The sequence below is a fragment of the Salvelinus sp. IW2-2015 genome, unplaced genomic scaffold (genome assembly GCF_002910315.2).
Source record: "Salvelinus sp. IW2-2015 unplaced genomic scaffold, ASM291031v2 Un_scaffold1108, whole genome shotgun sequence".
Taxonomy (NCBI): Eukaryota; Metazoa; Chordata; class Actinopteri; order Salmoniformes; family Salmonidae; genus Salvelinus; species Salvelinus sp. IW2-2015.
This window is the reverse complement of record NW_019942729.1, coordinates 302,054-318,467: the sequence shown is the minus strand read 5'-3', so window position 1 is coordinate 318,467 and position 16,414 is coordinate 302,054. Positions and strand designations below refer to the sequence as shown.

The 16,414-nt window shown below is 42.5% G+C and overlaps 1 protein-coding gene across 1 annotated transcript in view; it reads left to right on the top strand.

Annotated features, from left to right (window-relative positions):
• Nucleotides 1–4,352: 4,352 nt before the first annotated feature.
• Nucleotides 4,353–16,414, top strand: part of LOC112069739 (UDP-N-acetylglucosamine transferase subunit ALG14) — a 21,284-nt gene continuing 9,222 nt past the window's right edge. Inside the window, exons 1-3 of the mRNA XM_024137108.2 lie at nucleotides 4,353–4,526; nucleotides 5,613–5,764; nucleotides 6,278–6,400. Of these exons, the coding sequence (XP_023992876.1) occupies nucleotides 4,382–4,526; nucleotides 5,613–5,764; nucleotides 6,278–6,400 (420 nt within the window). The 5' untranslated portion in view covers nucleotides 4,353–4,381. The remainder of the gene's footprint in view (nucleotides 4,527–5,612; nucleotides 5,765–6,277; nucleotides 6,401–16,414) is intronic.

Sequence of the window (16,414 nt, the reverse complement as noted above, 5' to 3'; positions counted from 1 at the left end):
GGGGGGGCGGGCAATGCAAATAGTCTGGGTAGCCATTTGATTAGGTGTTCAGGAATCTTATGGCTTGGGGGGGTAGAAACTGTTTAGAAGCCTCTTGGACCCAGACTTGGCGCTCTGGTACCGCTTGCCGAGCGGTAGCAGAGAGAACAGTCTATGACTAGGGTGGCTGGAGTTTTTGACAATTTTTAGGGCCTTCCTCTGACACCGCCTGGTATAGAGGTCCTGGATGTCAGGAAGCCTGGCCCCAGTGATGTACTGGGCCGTTCGCACTACCCTCTGTAGTGCCTTGCGGTCGGAGGCCGAGCAGTTGCCATACCAGGCAGTGATGCAAGCAGTCAGGATGCTCTCGATGGTGCAGCTGTAGAACCTTTTGATGATCTAAGGACCCGTGCCAAATCTTTTCAGTCTCCTGAGGGGGAATAGGTTTTGTCGTGCCCTCTTCACGACTGTCTTGGTGTGCTTGGACCATGTTAGTTTGTTGATGACGTGGACACCAAGGAACTTGAAGCTCTCAACCTGCTCCACTACAGCCCCGTCGATGAGAATGGGGGCGTGCTCTGTCCACTTTTTCCTGTAGTCCACAATCATCTCCTTTGTCTTGATCTCGTTGAGGGAGAGGTTGTTGTCCTGGCACCACACGGCCAGGTCTCTGACCTCCTCCTCATGTGCAGTGCACATTTTGGAACTGTGTTTTCCTTCAAACTGCATTTTGGAACATTCGCACATAGGCCTACCGCCGTGTGCACATTGCACATTCTAAAATGTTTAGAAATAATAGTTTATCAACATTTAGTTTTAACATTTTAAGTTAAACATTCCGATCTGTTTCATCAGCCTTACTAATTGATATGGCGTATACATGTAGGCTAATTGGTGTGAAGGCTGTACTAGACTAAGCTATTTTCTATTACTTTCTAGATAACAACATATGGTAACACACAATCGCGAACGCATAGCAACCCAAAGGTTGTGTGTTCAAATCTCACCATGGACAACTTTAGGATTTTATCTAATTAGCAACTTGTCAACTACTTACTACTTTTTAGCTACTCTGCCTTCCATTTTTGAAGACATTTATTTTCAGGTCACATGCTGACCAGACCTCTTGTGCACCATCGTGCGCGCATGTTGATTTTGTCCCCCCACACCAGACTCGATCAGGACACGCAGGTTGAAATATCAAAACAAACTCTGAACCAATTATATTAATTTGGGGACAGGTCGAAAAGCATTAAACATTTATGGCAATTTAGCTAGCTAGCTTGCTTGCTGTTTGGCAACCAACTTTAAGGTGTATTACCACTACCAACTGGACTGGAGTGTGGACCTCAGTTCATCTTTCAATCACCCACGTGGGTATGTGCTCCTAAAAACCAATGAGGAGATTTGAGAGGCGGGACTTGCAGTGCATCAAGCGTCACAAATAGAAGCTCTGTTCTGTTTTACATGATGACCACACCGCTCGCGTCACGTGTGCAAGCATTGCAAAATAAATGTACACATACAGTACATGTTATTCAATCATTGCACCCACACTGCTTGCGAGCGTCAGAGCGCCAGGCACTAAAAAAAAAATTGGTTCTATTTGTGAAACTCAATGCACTGCAAGTCCTGCCTCTCAAATCTCCTCATTGTTTTTTAGGAGCATATACCCACGTGTGTGATTGATAGATGAACTGAGGATCAGACTCCAGTCAGTTGTAGTAATGCAGCCAACCCCCATATCAAGTCCAAAGAAGAAAAAGGAGCCTGAAGGAAGGAGGAGAGATGACGAGAAACAAATTCAGTTTACCGTTTTATCTGTGGATTAATTGTCTGAGTAGAGGACCTTGTGCATTTCAGGTAAAATAACAACCCAATGTTTATATCCCAGGACAAATTAGACAGCAACAGCAAACTAGCTAGCTAAATTGTCATAAATCTTTAATGCATTTCGACCTGTCCAAAAAATGTATATAATTGGTTCAGAGTTTTGATATTTCAACCTGCATGTCCTGATCATGTCTGGTGTGGGGGGACAAAGTCAGTGCAGGCATGTGTGCGGTCTGGTTAGCATGTTAGCGCCTGGCTACACAGAAGCTCATTGATGCGCGCGAGCAGTGTGGGCGCAATGACTGAATAACATGTATGTGTAAAAAAAAAAATTGCAATGCAAGCGTGTGCCCGCATGTTGATTTTGTTCACCCACACCAGCCGTGTTCAGACCACACAGATTGAAATATCAAAAATAACTATCAACCAACGATATTAATTTGGGGACAGGTCGAAAAGCATTAAACATGTATGGCAAAACACAGCTGATTAATCAAATTGCATTCTAAACTGAAGATCATGATTAGGTGATTATTGGATTATTGGTGTGTTAGCTGGGGCAAAACTGTGACACCAATCAGACCCTCGAGGACTGGAATTGCCCACCCCTGCTAGAGTATCTGCTCAATAATCTGGGTTTGGGGGTTTTGCTTGCATGCATCACCCGACCTGGCATTACAGGAAGGATACTCAGAGGCTGAGGACAACATCAGGGCCAGCAAACCAACTGCATAATCTGGCATCCCCATCATCAAATCCCTCTAGCTCCAGTGGGTTGTTAGAAGCACCAGTCGCTGTCATAAACGGGCACACTCTGCTGTGAAGGAACTCTCCGAGCTGGTTTAATCAACATCAGTGTCTTTGTTTTGTTCATTTATTTAATGTCTATGTCTACTTAAATGTTTTCCCTTTATAGCTCCCGAGTGGCGCAGCGGTCTAAGGCACTGCATCTCATTGTTTGAGGTGTAACTGCAGACACCCTGGTTCGAATCCATTCTGCATCACAACCGGTCGTGATTGGGAGTCCCATAGGGCGGCGCACAATTGGTCCAGCTTCGTCTGTTGTAGCCAGTCATTGTAAATAAGAATTTGTTAAATGAAAAAAATAATCTGTAGGCCTATACTGCAATTCAGTTTGTAGCTGCAAATGTGTAGCCTACAATATTCAGTTAAACAATAAACCCTGCGCGTGTGTATATACATATTTACAGTATATGTAATGTAGCATATCAATCGCAGAATCGGTGGGACGTAACATTGAAACGATGCAGTTACATCGTGATAGATGCGTATACAATCAAAGATAATTCAGTCAATGTATTCCATTTTCATTCGATATTTTCAACCAATTTAACTAACAACGGACCAGCTCATTGCACGAACGACATCTCCTTTACTGTAATTGTAACATAGCGTATGGTTCAAAATCATAAACGAACAGCCTAAGAGACACACATGAACAGACAGATTTACCTTTCTTCAGGCTTCCATTTAGATCTCTGTTCCGAACTCAACTGGTTTGTGATGGTGCGAAGGCATGGCAAATTCTGTCCGATGCCATGTTATGTTTAGTACTTTTAATATAGCTCTCTCGGAGCCTACAAGCCCGATTTTACCGTGCAAAGGGGAACCGTAGTTCTAAACTGCATTGCACTGAATGACAAATCCACCCCACATAACGTGCAAATTGACAGCGGTGTGTGATGCAGCGAAACTGACGCTCACTTATGGAAGTGATGGGGACGTTACAGTAGGGCAGGGCACTCTATCATATGGGATCGAATTACAGCTACATTCTTAAAGAGATAGGCCTATTCTCATACACCCCCTCCCAACACACACACGCGTTAATGAAATATATGTCAATTTGCTAATATCAATTTAACTCCCTGATCAACAGTGACAATGTTTGGTGTTGCTGAAAAGAACATTGTTAGAACACTGTCAGTCACATTGGTCCTGTGACTCAGATGCTGTTAAAGGGGGGTGAAGTATGGCCTACCAGGTGGTTTAGACTAGAGGGGTGGGCAATTCCAGTCCTCGGGGGCCTGATTGGTGACACCGTTTTGGGCTGACCCACGCTCAAGCAATAAATAGGCTAATATTGCTTGAAATTTGGGGACGCATCGGCTCCCCAAGCCAATTCACCTGGCCTATTAAAATAGGCGTCTGAGAATATTTATCCCCCACAGCCGTCCTTGCTGCATGTTCTGGTTCAATGTAGTATAAACTGTTATTATTGAGATTATTATATTGACAGGTTATGACATGACAGTATGGCCATCAAATAAAATGATTGCAGCCACATGCCAGGAGATGTTGCATTTTGTGGTCTGGATCCTTGCTAGACATATTGATGATGCTGACTTGTTTTGTTGAATAAACTAAACAAAGCCAAAAAACTTACTTGATTAATGGTTGAAGCTTAATCAAAATCAATCTCAGCAGTTTGGTTTTCCCCGTTGACATCCATTTTATTGTTGCTTAGACCGTTTCCAGGAAACTGTACATAAATAATGCTTTTGCGCTCCGCTCCAACTGGTCCAAACGAGTGTCCGTAGTAGCAATCATGGCAGTGTTGTTAGGACTATTCACAGGACTTTGTTTTACTGTGATTTGTGTTATAGTGCGGCTTCTGATTGTGATTCGTTCTGGATCAAAATGTAAACCTGGAGAGAAAGGTCCCGTCTGCGTGCTTGTCGTTGCTGGATCAGGTATCAATATTTTAAAAGTAACGTTAGCTAGCTGGCTAAGCTAGCAGCAGGTACTGAAGCGTCCGAGACAATCCTTTGCTTTTGGGGCATTTATGAATATTTATCAATTACTAGGCTTTACTCTTTACTTTACACTTAATTGGTATTTCTTTCTGCTAGTTATTAAAACTACAGAGTAGTAACAAATAATCGCGTTGTTACGGTAACTAGGTAACCTAGGTATTAGGGCTGACGTCACCAATAACAAACATGATGTGGCGGGTAAAATGACGAAGAGAGATCGGCTACTTTATTAAAGCTAAATGTGTTTTTTTAGGCTGTAACATTATAATGCGCATTAAGTGTTTTATGTCAAAACATCACGTTTTTACTTTCTTTAGAAACACTATTGGAAACACTGTGAGTAATTGTAAATTGCACCATTATACGGATGATACTGTTTTGTTCTCTAAATTAGTGCCCTCTCTCTGAAACACGCCATTTGTGAACTGCTGCACGCTTTAGATTCCATACGAAACTCGCTTGTTGACATTAAAACAACGTTTGTTATCCAAGTCTCATACTATGGACCCCACTGACTTGCATAATGTAGCCTATAGGCTAGCTTGAGTGGAGCACAAATTGATTGATGATACATTGTAATTTAAAACGCATATAGATAAACTAACTAAAACACAGAGGATTAACGTTGGTGTCGTATTTAGAATAGTCCCGTTTGACTTTTGACAACAGGAAGAAGATTGTACAGGCGACACTCCTGACAGTCCTAGATTATGGTGATATAATATGTCTCCTCTGTTTTGGGCCAAACTGCTTTTAGTTATAGTGCTGCTCATTCCTTCAGGATATATATTACAGCTGGACATCCTGGTTAATTAGGTCCCTTTAAGACTTTAATACCTGTTCATTGTGAAATGTACTTGTGAAATCTAAGAATTATGCTTTGTATATACTTTGTTTTAAGCTGTTTGGATTGTAACACAGAGCACCATTTGAAAAGGAGACACAGAGGATAATAATAGTGCTTCTATTGACCCCGTAGCCTACGTTACATCTATGCATTCATTGTGTATTTTTTTTCTTCAGGTGGACACACCACTGAGATCCTGCGTCTGATGGAGAGTCTCTCTCAGTCCTACAGCCCAAGACACTATATAATCGCAGACACAGACAAGATGAGTGAAGACAAGATACGCACCTTTGAAAACGCAAAGAAAGACACTGGTTCAAAAGGCCAGGTAGAACCTACAGCCTCTTGCACATTTAAGTAGCATAGTTCTTGAGTAGCCTATTTCAGACACAGTCATCAACTGCCCTTCAAAATCAGGAAAACGTGGACAAATGAAGGTCTAAAGATCCCTGTTTCTTACTGCATTGTTACCGTTAGTTGAAATATGAATTCCTCTCTGTAATAGAATGTCTTACATAGCAACGTTTTGAGTTGCAATGATCTTTATAAGTCCACTTCTATTCAAATTAACATCTTATGTTGTTAGTTCTCATTGAGATGAGATTCTGATCTGTAGTGTAAATCTCAGTGCAAGGCCTATCCTTTCCACCAGATGGAGTCAACTCCTTTTAGTTTTTTTTGTGTCTGTAACAAAACTTCCCATCACTAGGCTACTTGCCATTGGGCGTGATTTCTTTCTGTATAGTCAGTATTGCTTGAGGTACCTGTCTCTGCTATCAGAGACAATTGACCTGTGAGATTTAAGCTAGCCGTCTCATTTTATAACTTCCCTCCCCGTCAGTTTACCATCCAGCGGATCCCTCGAAGCCGTGAGGTGCGTCAATCCTGGAGTTCCTCTGTGATCTCCACTCTGAACGCCCTGCTCTACGCCGTTCCTCTGGTGTTCAGGCTCAGGCCAGACGTGGTAGGTTGAATCATAATATATCATCTAGCCTTGTTAGGCCAGACATGGTAGGTTGAATCATAATATATCATCTAGCCTTGTTAGGCTAGACAATGGTAGGTTTGAATACATAATAGTAGTCATCTAGCCTTTGTGTAGGCAGACATGTGTTTAGGGTTAAGATCAAGGGTGAATATACATATATATCTCAGCCTTGTTAGAACAGAACATGGTAGCGAATGGGATCCAGTAATATAATATAAATCTAGCTTGTTAGAACAGACATGGTAGGGATGGATCATAATATAATATATAAATCCTAGCCTTGTTAGAACAGACATGGTAGGATGGATATAATATAATATATATCTAGCCTTGTTAGAACAGACATGGTAGATGGATCATAATATAATATATATCTAGCCTTGTTAGCCAGACGCATGGTAGGATGGATCATAATATAATATATAATCTAGCGCTTGTTAGAACCGACATGGTAGGATGGATCATAATATAATAATATAATCTAGCCTTTTAGACCAGACATGGTAGGTTGGATCATAATATAATATATAACTCTATGCTCTTGTTAGAACAGACATGGTAGGTTGGATCATAATATAATATATAATCTAGCCTTGTTAGACAGACATGGTAGGGATGGATTCATAATATATATAATCTAGCCTTGTTAGAAGACATGTAGGATGGATCATAATATAATTAATCTAGCCTGTGTTAGACAGACATGGTAGGATTGAAATCATAATTATCATCTAGCCTTGTTAGCTAGACATGGTAAGGTTGAATCATATATATTCTTAGCCTTGTTAGCCAGACATGTTGGTTAGATATAATATAAATCTAGCCCTTGTTAGAACAGACATGGTAGGATGGATCATAATATAATATATAATCTAGCCTTGTTAGAACAGACATGGTAGGATGGACTCATAATATATATTAATCTAGCCTTGTTAGAACAGACATGGTAGATGGATATAATTATATATAATCTAGCTTTTATTAGGCAGACATGGTAGGTGGATCATAATATAATATATATGCTAGCCTTGTTAGAAACAGACCTGGGTAGGATGGATCATATATAATATATCATCTAGCCTTGTTAGAACAGACATGTAGGATGGATCATAATATAATATATAATCTAGCCTTGTTGAACAGCATGGTAGGATGGATCATAATATAATATTATAATCTAGCCTTGTTAGAACAGACATGTAGGATGGATCATAATATAATTATAATCTAGCTTGTTATAGCAGACATGGTAGGTTGGATCATAATATAATATATAATCTAGCCTTTTAGACAGACATGGTAGGTTGGATCATAATATAATATATATCTAGCCTTGTAGAACAGACATGGTAGGTGGATCATAATATATTATATAATCTACCTGTTAGAACAGACATGGTAGGATGATCATAATATAATATATAATCTAGCCTTGTTAAACAGACATGGTAGGATGGATCATAATAATATATATATCTAGCCTTTTAAACAGACATGGTAGGTTGGATCATAATATAAATATATATCTAGCTTGTTAAACAGACATGGTAGGTCTGGATCATAATATAATATTAATCTAGCCTTGTTAGAACAGACATGGTAGGATGATCATAATATAATATATAATCTACCTTGTTAGAACAGACATGTAGTGTAGGATGGATATATATAATATATAATCTAGCCTTGTTAGAACAGACATGGTAGGGATGGATCATAATATAATATTATATCTAGTCTTTTAGGCAGACATGGTAGGTTGTGATCATATATAATATATAATCTAGCCTTGTTAGAAAAGACATGGTAGGATGGATCATAATATAATATTATAATCTAGCCTTGTTAGAACAGACATGGTAGGATGGATCATAATATAATATATCATCTAGCCTTGTAGAACAGACATGTAGATGGATCATAATATAATATATAATCTAGCCTTGTTAAGAACAGACATGGTGGTATGGATCATAATATAATATATAATCTAGTCTTATTAGCAGACATGGTAGGTTGGATCATAATATAATATATAATCTAGCCTTGTTAGGTTCAGATATGTACTGTTTATGTACTGTACACTGCTGTACCCATCCATTTAGTCTCTGCGGTACACTGCTGTACCCATCCCATTTAGTCTCTGACAGTACACTGCTGTACCCCATCCCATTTAGTCTCTCTGACAGTACACTGCTGTACCCCATCCATTTAGTCCTCTGACTGTACACTGCTGTACCCCATCCCATTAGTGTCTCTGACAGTACACTGCTGTACCCCATCCCATTTAGTCTCTGACAGTACACTGCTGTACCCCATCCCATTTGTCTCTCTGACAGTACACTGCTGTACCCCATCCCATTTAGTCTCTGACAGTACACTGCTGTACCCATCCCATTTAGTCTTCTGACAGTACACTGCTGTACCCATCCCATTTAGTCTCTGACAGTACACTGCTGTACCCCATCCCATTTAGTCTCTCTGACAGTCACTGCTGTACCCATCCCATTTAGTCTCTCTGACAGTACACTGCTGTACCCCTCTCCATTTAGTCTCTGACAGTACACTGCTGTACCCCATCCCATTTAGTCTCTGACAGTACACTCTGCTGTACCCCATCCCATTTAGTCTCTCTGACAGTACACTGCTGTACCCCCTCCATTTAGTCTCTCTGACAGTACACTGCTGTACCCCATCCCATTTAGTCTCTCTGACACTACACTGCTGTACCCCATCCCATTTAGCTCTCTGACACTACACTGCTGTACCATCCATTTAGTCTCTCTGACATACACTGCTGTACCCATCCATTTAGTCTCTCTCAGGCCAGACATGGAAGGTTTGTTCATAATAGATTATTAATCTGTCTGGTTGGTTTAGCATGCAGCCTCAGGTGTGGGTACTGTGCCTGGTCCCAGATCTGTTCGTGCTCTTTCGACAGACTGACCAGACATCCTAGACCTCCAACCTCTTATTTAGATGTCAAACTTCAACTCAAGAAATGTTGTGTTATTCATTTTTATCTTCGATTTAATTCTGACTATTTTGAGGAGGTGTGTACACTGGCTACAGCGTTTTCAACCAACATCTTTTCAGGGAGTGTGGGTGCACACTCGTTGGGTTAGGCTAGCCGTGTTCAGCTAGGAGCCAGCCGGAACTGTAGCATGCTGATGCCTTAATCTGCAGCTCTGCTCTGGAGGAGGGAGAGGGGAGACAGAGGGTCAGGTTTTCCCCCTTCGGTCTCTTGGGATAACAGCAGGAAGAGAGGGAGATGGGGAAAAGAGGTGTAGGGCAGAGTGTGACTAAGCAAGCACGGAGAGGGAGAGCGAGAGAAAGAGACGGCAGCCAGTGCTTACAGAATGTACTAGTTAGTAGTAGTCTTGGATTGTGGATATCACCTGCCATTGGCTGATTCTGCCCTGAAGAATCACTGTCCGTCCATTCAGCTCTCAATGGAATCTCATCATTAGCCACTGTCCATCCATTCACCTCCCCATATAGTATTCAACACCTTCAACACCTCTCTAACCCATAGAGTATTCAACACCTCTCTAACACATAGAGTTTCAACACCTCCCTAACCATAGAGTATTCAACACCTCCCTAACCATAGAGTATTCAACACCTCCTAACCCTAGGTATTCAACACCTCCCTAACCCATAGAGTATTCAACACCTCCTAACCATAGATTTCAACACCCTCCTAACCCATAGAGTATTCAACACCTCTCCTAACCCCATAGAGTATTCAACACCATCCTAACCCTAAGTTTCAACACCTTAACCCATAGAGTATTCAACACCTCTCTAACCCATAGAGTATTCAACACTCCCTAACCCTAGTGTATTCAACACATTTCAACACCTCTCTAACCCATAGAGTATTCAACACCTCTCTAACCCATAGAGTATTCACACCTCTTAACCCATAGAGTATTTCAACACTCTAACCATGAGTTTTCAACCCTTCAACCCTCATCTAACCATAGAGCATTCAACACCTTTCACCTCTCTCTAACCATAGAGCATTCAACACCTTCAAACCTCTCTAACCCATAGACGTATTCAAACACTCTCTAACCCATAGAGCATTCAACACCTCTCTAACCCATAGAGTATTCAACACCTCTTAACCATAGAGCATTCAACACCTCTCTAACCCATAGAGCATTCAACACCTCTCTAACCCATAGAGCATTCAACACCTCGTCTGCCCATAGAGCATTCAACACCTCTCTGACCCATAGAGTATTCAACACCTCTCTGACATGAGTATTCAACCCTATCTCTAACCCAGTAGAGTATTCAACACCCCTCTAACCCATAAGAGTATTCAACACCTCCCTAACCCATAGAGTAATTCAAACATCTCTCTAACCCATAGAGTATTCAACACCTTCTCTAACCATAGAGCATTCAACACCTTTCAACACTCCCTAACCCATAAGAGCATTCAACACCTCTCTAACCGCATAGAGTATTTCAACACCTCTCTAACCCATAGAGTATTCAACACCTCTCTGACCCATAGAGCATTCAACCCCTCTAACACGTAGTAGTATTCAACACCTCTCTAACACGTAGAGTATTCAACACCTCCCTAACCCATAGAGTATATTCAACACCTTTCAACACCTCCCTAACCCATAGAGTATATTCAACACCTTTCAACACCTCTCTAACCCATAGAGTATATTCAACACCTTTCAACACCTCTCTAACCCGTAGAGTATTCAACACCTCTCTAACCCATAGAGTATTCAACACCTCTCTGACCCATAGAGTATTCAAGTGTGTGTTACCTGTAAAAGTCATTTCTGAGGACACACGCTGTTTCCTCCCCCAGATTTGTCAGCACAATCCAATAAGATCAGTGTCTTCACAGTGAGAGGATGGAAGTGTGTTCAAGGTGGCCTGTTGCTGCTTTTGCTTGCTAGAATACAACTTGGTTACATAATGCATTCCATAAAATATTTAGGCTGTTTATTGACGTAAGTAGTGTTATCTCAAGACTGGTGTCAGAGAAGGAAATGTTTTCTTATTTGGAAGCAGTTCTTATAGGGGCAGAGCTAACACAAAGGTGACTTAACCTGTCTCTGTTGTTGGCATAGTAGTGATCATCATAATTATCCAACATACAGGCGCCCTTGTCTTTCAACTGTACTAGAATCATTGGTCAACAAAGGGCTGCGTTATTATCTATCTGTAAAAATGTTTTCTTAATGTTAATCAATCTGGATTCAGAACTAAACATAGCACCACTACGGCTACCATGCTGGTTGGAAATGATATTGCAAATGCCTTAGATGATAGAAAGAATTGTTCTGCCATGTTTGTAGGCTTTTAATGCTGCAGATGTTATTCTGTTGAATAAGCTTTCCTTGGTGGTGTTGGGTAGTGATGCCTTGTCGATGGTTTCATAATTATCTCAATGATAGAACTCAGGCCATCAAGGTAGATGGGGTAAAATCGGAGTTCCCTGAGTTACATAAAGGGGTGTTTAAGGTGTGATACTCAGCCCACTACTGTTTACAATCTATATTACTAAAATTGGTAAAGCTGTAAAAAAAAGAAAAATGAAATAACACATATGGAATCATATAGTAACCAAAAAGTGTTAAATAAATAAAAATATATTTGAGATTCTTCAAAATGCCACCCTTTGCCTTGATGACAGCTTTGTGTTGTTACCTACCCTTACCACCTGGGGGCGGCCTGTCAGGAAGTCCAGGATCCAGTTGCAGAGGGAGGTGTTTTGTCCCAGGGTCCTTAGCTTACTGAGGAGCTTTGTGGGGACTACAGTATTGAACGCTGAGCTGTAGTCAATGAACAGCATTCTCACATAATTATTCCTTTTGTCCGGGTGGGAAAGGGCAGTGTGTAGTGCGATTGAGATTGTGTCATCTGTTGGGGCGAATTGGAGTGGGTCTAGGGTTTTTGACATGTTGACGTGAACCATGACCAGCCTTTCAGAGCACTTCATGACTAGCGACGTGAGTACTACGGGCCGGTAATCATTTAGGCAGGTTACCTTGGCTGTCTTGGGCACAGGGGCTATGGTGATCTGTTTGAAACGTATACATATTAGACTCAGACAGGGAGAGTTTGAAAATGTCAGTGAAGACACTTGCCAGTTGATCCGCGCATGCTTTGAGTACATGTCCTGGTAATCCGTCTGGCCCTGCGGCTTTGTGAATGTTGACCTGTTTAAAGGTATTGCTCACTTCGACTACGGAGAGCGTGATCACACAGTCGTCCAGAACAGATGGTGTGCTCATGCATGGTTCAGTGTTTCTTGCCGCAAAGTGAGCATAAAAGGTATTTCGCTCGTCTGGTAGGCTCCCGTCACGGGGCAGCTCACGGCTGGGTTTCCCTTTGTAGTCCGTAATAGTTTAAGCCCTGCCACAAAGCAGTCATGCAGATGTCCTATATATATATATCTTTCATCATTAATTAAATTTCGACTTACAAATGACCAAACCCGGTCTCAGGCTTGTATAACACTGGAGGCCCCTTCGGTCTCTCAGGCTTGTATAACACTGGAGGCCCCTTCGGTCTCTCAGGCTTGGATAACACTGGAGGCCCCTTCGGTCTCTCAGGCTTGGATAACACTGGAGGCCCCTTCGGTNCCCTTCGGTCTCTCAGGCTTGGATAACACTGGAGGCCCCTTCAGTCTTTCAGGCTTGGATAACACTGGAGGCCCCTTCAGTCTTTCAGGCTTGGATAACACTGGAGGCCCCTTCGGTCTCTCAGGCTGGAGGCACCTTCGGTCTCCACAGAGTTTGGTAAAGCTGATTTAGGTTTTTATGCTCTGTGTATGTGGAACAAGTTCCATAGCTCTCTGAAAAGGAGATGTTCTGGTCCCCCTTGGTGAGTTCAGGGTCATGATCAGAGACCTCTGTGTTGATTAATGTGTCTGTTTTTGTATGTGTTGAGGGAGGGATCTGAGAAAATGTAACCATTCTCAAATTCAAAGACAGCTATAGAAGCAAGGACTCACCATCAATGATATCAAAAGTATAGTTTTAACTGTATATTGTGTCTGTTTATATTTACAGTACATTACAAACCTTGGTGTAAAATAAACTTACGTTTTGGGTTCTGATGGGGTATGACAGTTGAAGTTATCTTCTTCAAAAATCACTGGGTCTATATATCATTAAGTTTAAAAACGGATGTAGCAACTAAGGATCCCAGCTTTAACGAGGTTCACTTCTTAGTTTCACAGACGTCTCTCCACATTCAATCATGAACCATACTGTATTAAACGCTCTTCCACAAAGCTTTCTCTGCCCATAACCTTGTTCTGAACACCTCCAAAACAAAGGTCATGTGGTTTGGTAAGAAGAATGTCCATCTCCCCGCCGGTGTGATTACTACCTCTGAGGGTTTAGAGGTTGAGGTAGTCACCTCATACAAGTACTTGGGAGTAATGACTAGACGGTACACTGTCCTTCTCTCAGCACATATCAAAGCTGCAGGCTAAAGTTAAATCTAGACTTGGTTTCCTCTATCGTAATCGCTCCTCTTTCACCCCAGCTGCCAAACTAACCCTGATTCAGGTGACCATCCTACCCATGCTAGATTACGGAGACATAATTTATAGATTGGCAGGTAAGGGTGCTCTCGAGCGGCTAGATGTTGTTTACCATTCGGCCATCAGATTTTCCACCAATGATCCTTATAGGACACATCACTGCACTCTATACTCCTCTGTAAACTGGTCATCTCTGTATACCTGTCGCAAGACCCACTGGTTGATGCTTATTTATAAAACCCTCTTAGGCCTCACTCCCCCCTATCTGAGATATCTACTGCAGCCCTCATCCTCCACATACAACACCCGTTCTGCCAGTCACATTCTGTTAAAGGTCCCCAAAGCACACACATCCCTGGGTCGCTCCTCTTTTCAGTTCGCTGCAGCTAGCGACTGGAATGAGCAGGCAAAAAACACTCAAACTGGACAGTTTTATCTCAATCTCTTCATTCAAAGACTCAATCATGGACACTCTTACTGACAGTTGTGGCTGCTTCGCTTGATGTATTGTTGTCTCTAAATTTGTGCTGTTATCTGTGTCCATAAATGATTGTGCCATGTTTTGTGCTGCTGCCATGTTTTGTGCTGCCATGCTGTGTTGTTGTCTTACATCTCTCTTTACGTAGTGTTGTGGTCTCTCTTGTCGCGATGTCTGTATTCTACATTTTTAATCCCAGCCCCCGTCCCAGCATTAGGCCTTTTGGTAGGCCTTCATTGTAAATAGGAATTTGCCCTTAACTGACTTGCCAAGGTCAATAAGTCGTGAACCACACTGTATGTCAGTGGTGATTGACACTGGGTGTGTCCCAAATGGAACCCTTTTTCCTATCTAGTGCACTACTTTTGACGAGGGCCCATGGGGAATAGGGTGCACTACTTTTGACCAGGGCCCATGGGGAATAGGGTGCACTACTTTTGACCAGGGACCCATGGGGAATAGGGTGCACTACTTTTGACCAGGGCCCATAGGGAATAGGGTGCACTACTTTTGACCAGGGCCCATAGAATGGTGCACTACTTTTGACCAGGCCCATATGAATAGGGTGCACTACTTTTGACCAGGCCCATAGGGAATAGGGTGCACTCTTTTGACAAGGCCCATAGGGAATAGGGTGCACTCTTTGACCAAGGCCCATAGGAATAGGGTGCACTACTTTTTGACCAGGCCCATAGGGAATAGGGTGCACTACTTTTGACCAGGCCCATATGGAATAGGGTGCACACTTTTGACCAGGGCCATGGGAATAGGGTGCACTACTTTTGACCAGCCCATAGGAATAGGGTGCACTACTTTTGACCAGGCCCATAGGGAATAGGGTGCACTACTTTTGACCAGGCCATGGGAATAGGGTGCACTCCTTTTGACCAAGCCATAGGGAATAGGGTCACTACTTTTGACCAGGGCCCATAGGGAATAGTGTGCACTACTTTTGACAGCCCATAGAATAGTGCACTACTTTTGACCAGGGCCCATAGGAATCGGTTCACTACCTTTGACCAGGCCCATAGGGAATAGGGTTCACTACTTTTGACCAGGGCCCATAGGGAATAGGGTGCACTACTTTTGACCAGGGCCATGGGGAATAGGGTGCACTACTTTTGACCAGGGCCCATAGGGAATAGGGTTCACTACTTTTGACCAGGGCCCATAGGGAATAGGTTCACTACTTTTGACCAGCCATAGGGAAGTATCACTACTTTTGACCAGGGCCCATAGGGAATAGGGTCACTACTTTTGACCAGGCCCATAGGGAATAGGTTCACTACTTTTGACCAGGCCCATAGGAATAGGTTGCACTACTTTTGACCAGGCCCATAGGAATAGGGTTCACTACTTTTGACCAGGGCCCATAGGGAATAGGGTTCACTACTTTTGACCAGGGCCCATAGGGAATAGGGTTCACTACTTTTGACCAGGGCCCAGTAGGGAATAGGGTTCACTACTTTTGACCAGGCCCATAGGAATAGGCTTCACTACTTTTGACCAGGGCCCATAGGGAATAGGGTTCACTACTTTTGACCAGGGCCCATAGGGAACAGGGTGCACTACTTTTTACCAAGGCCCATAGGGAATAGGGTTCCATTTTGGGGTAATTTCCTGCTATTCTACACATTTTGCCAAAGGGTAGAGGTAAATCTAACTGATGAATGGGCCCCACCCAGGTCTGTAATTGTAGTAATGATTACTACAAGAGTCTAGCAGCCAGCTAACTTACCAGCTAATTTTCCACTGGAAAAAATATATGCAAACCAGTGGAGGCTGCTGAGGGGAGGACGGCTCATAATAATGTCTGTTAGAATTAGACCAGTGGAGGCTGGTGAGGGGAGGACGGCTCATAATAACGTCTGTTAGAATTAGACCAGTGGAGGCTGCTGAGGGGAGGACGGCTCATAATAACGTCTGTTAGAATTAGACCAGTGGAGGCTGGTGAGGGGAGGACGGCTCATAATAA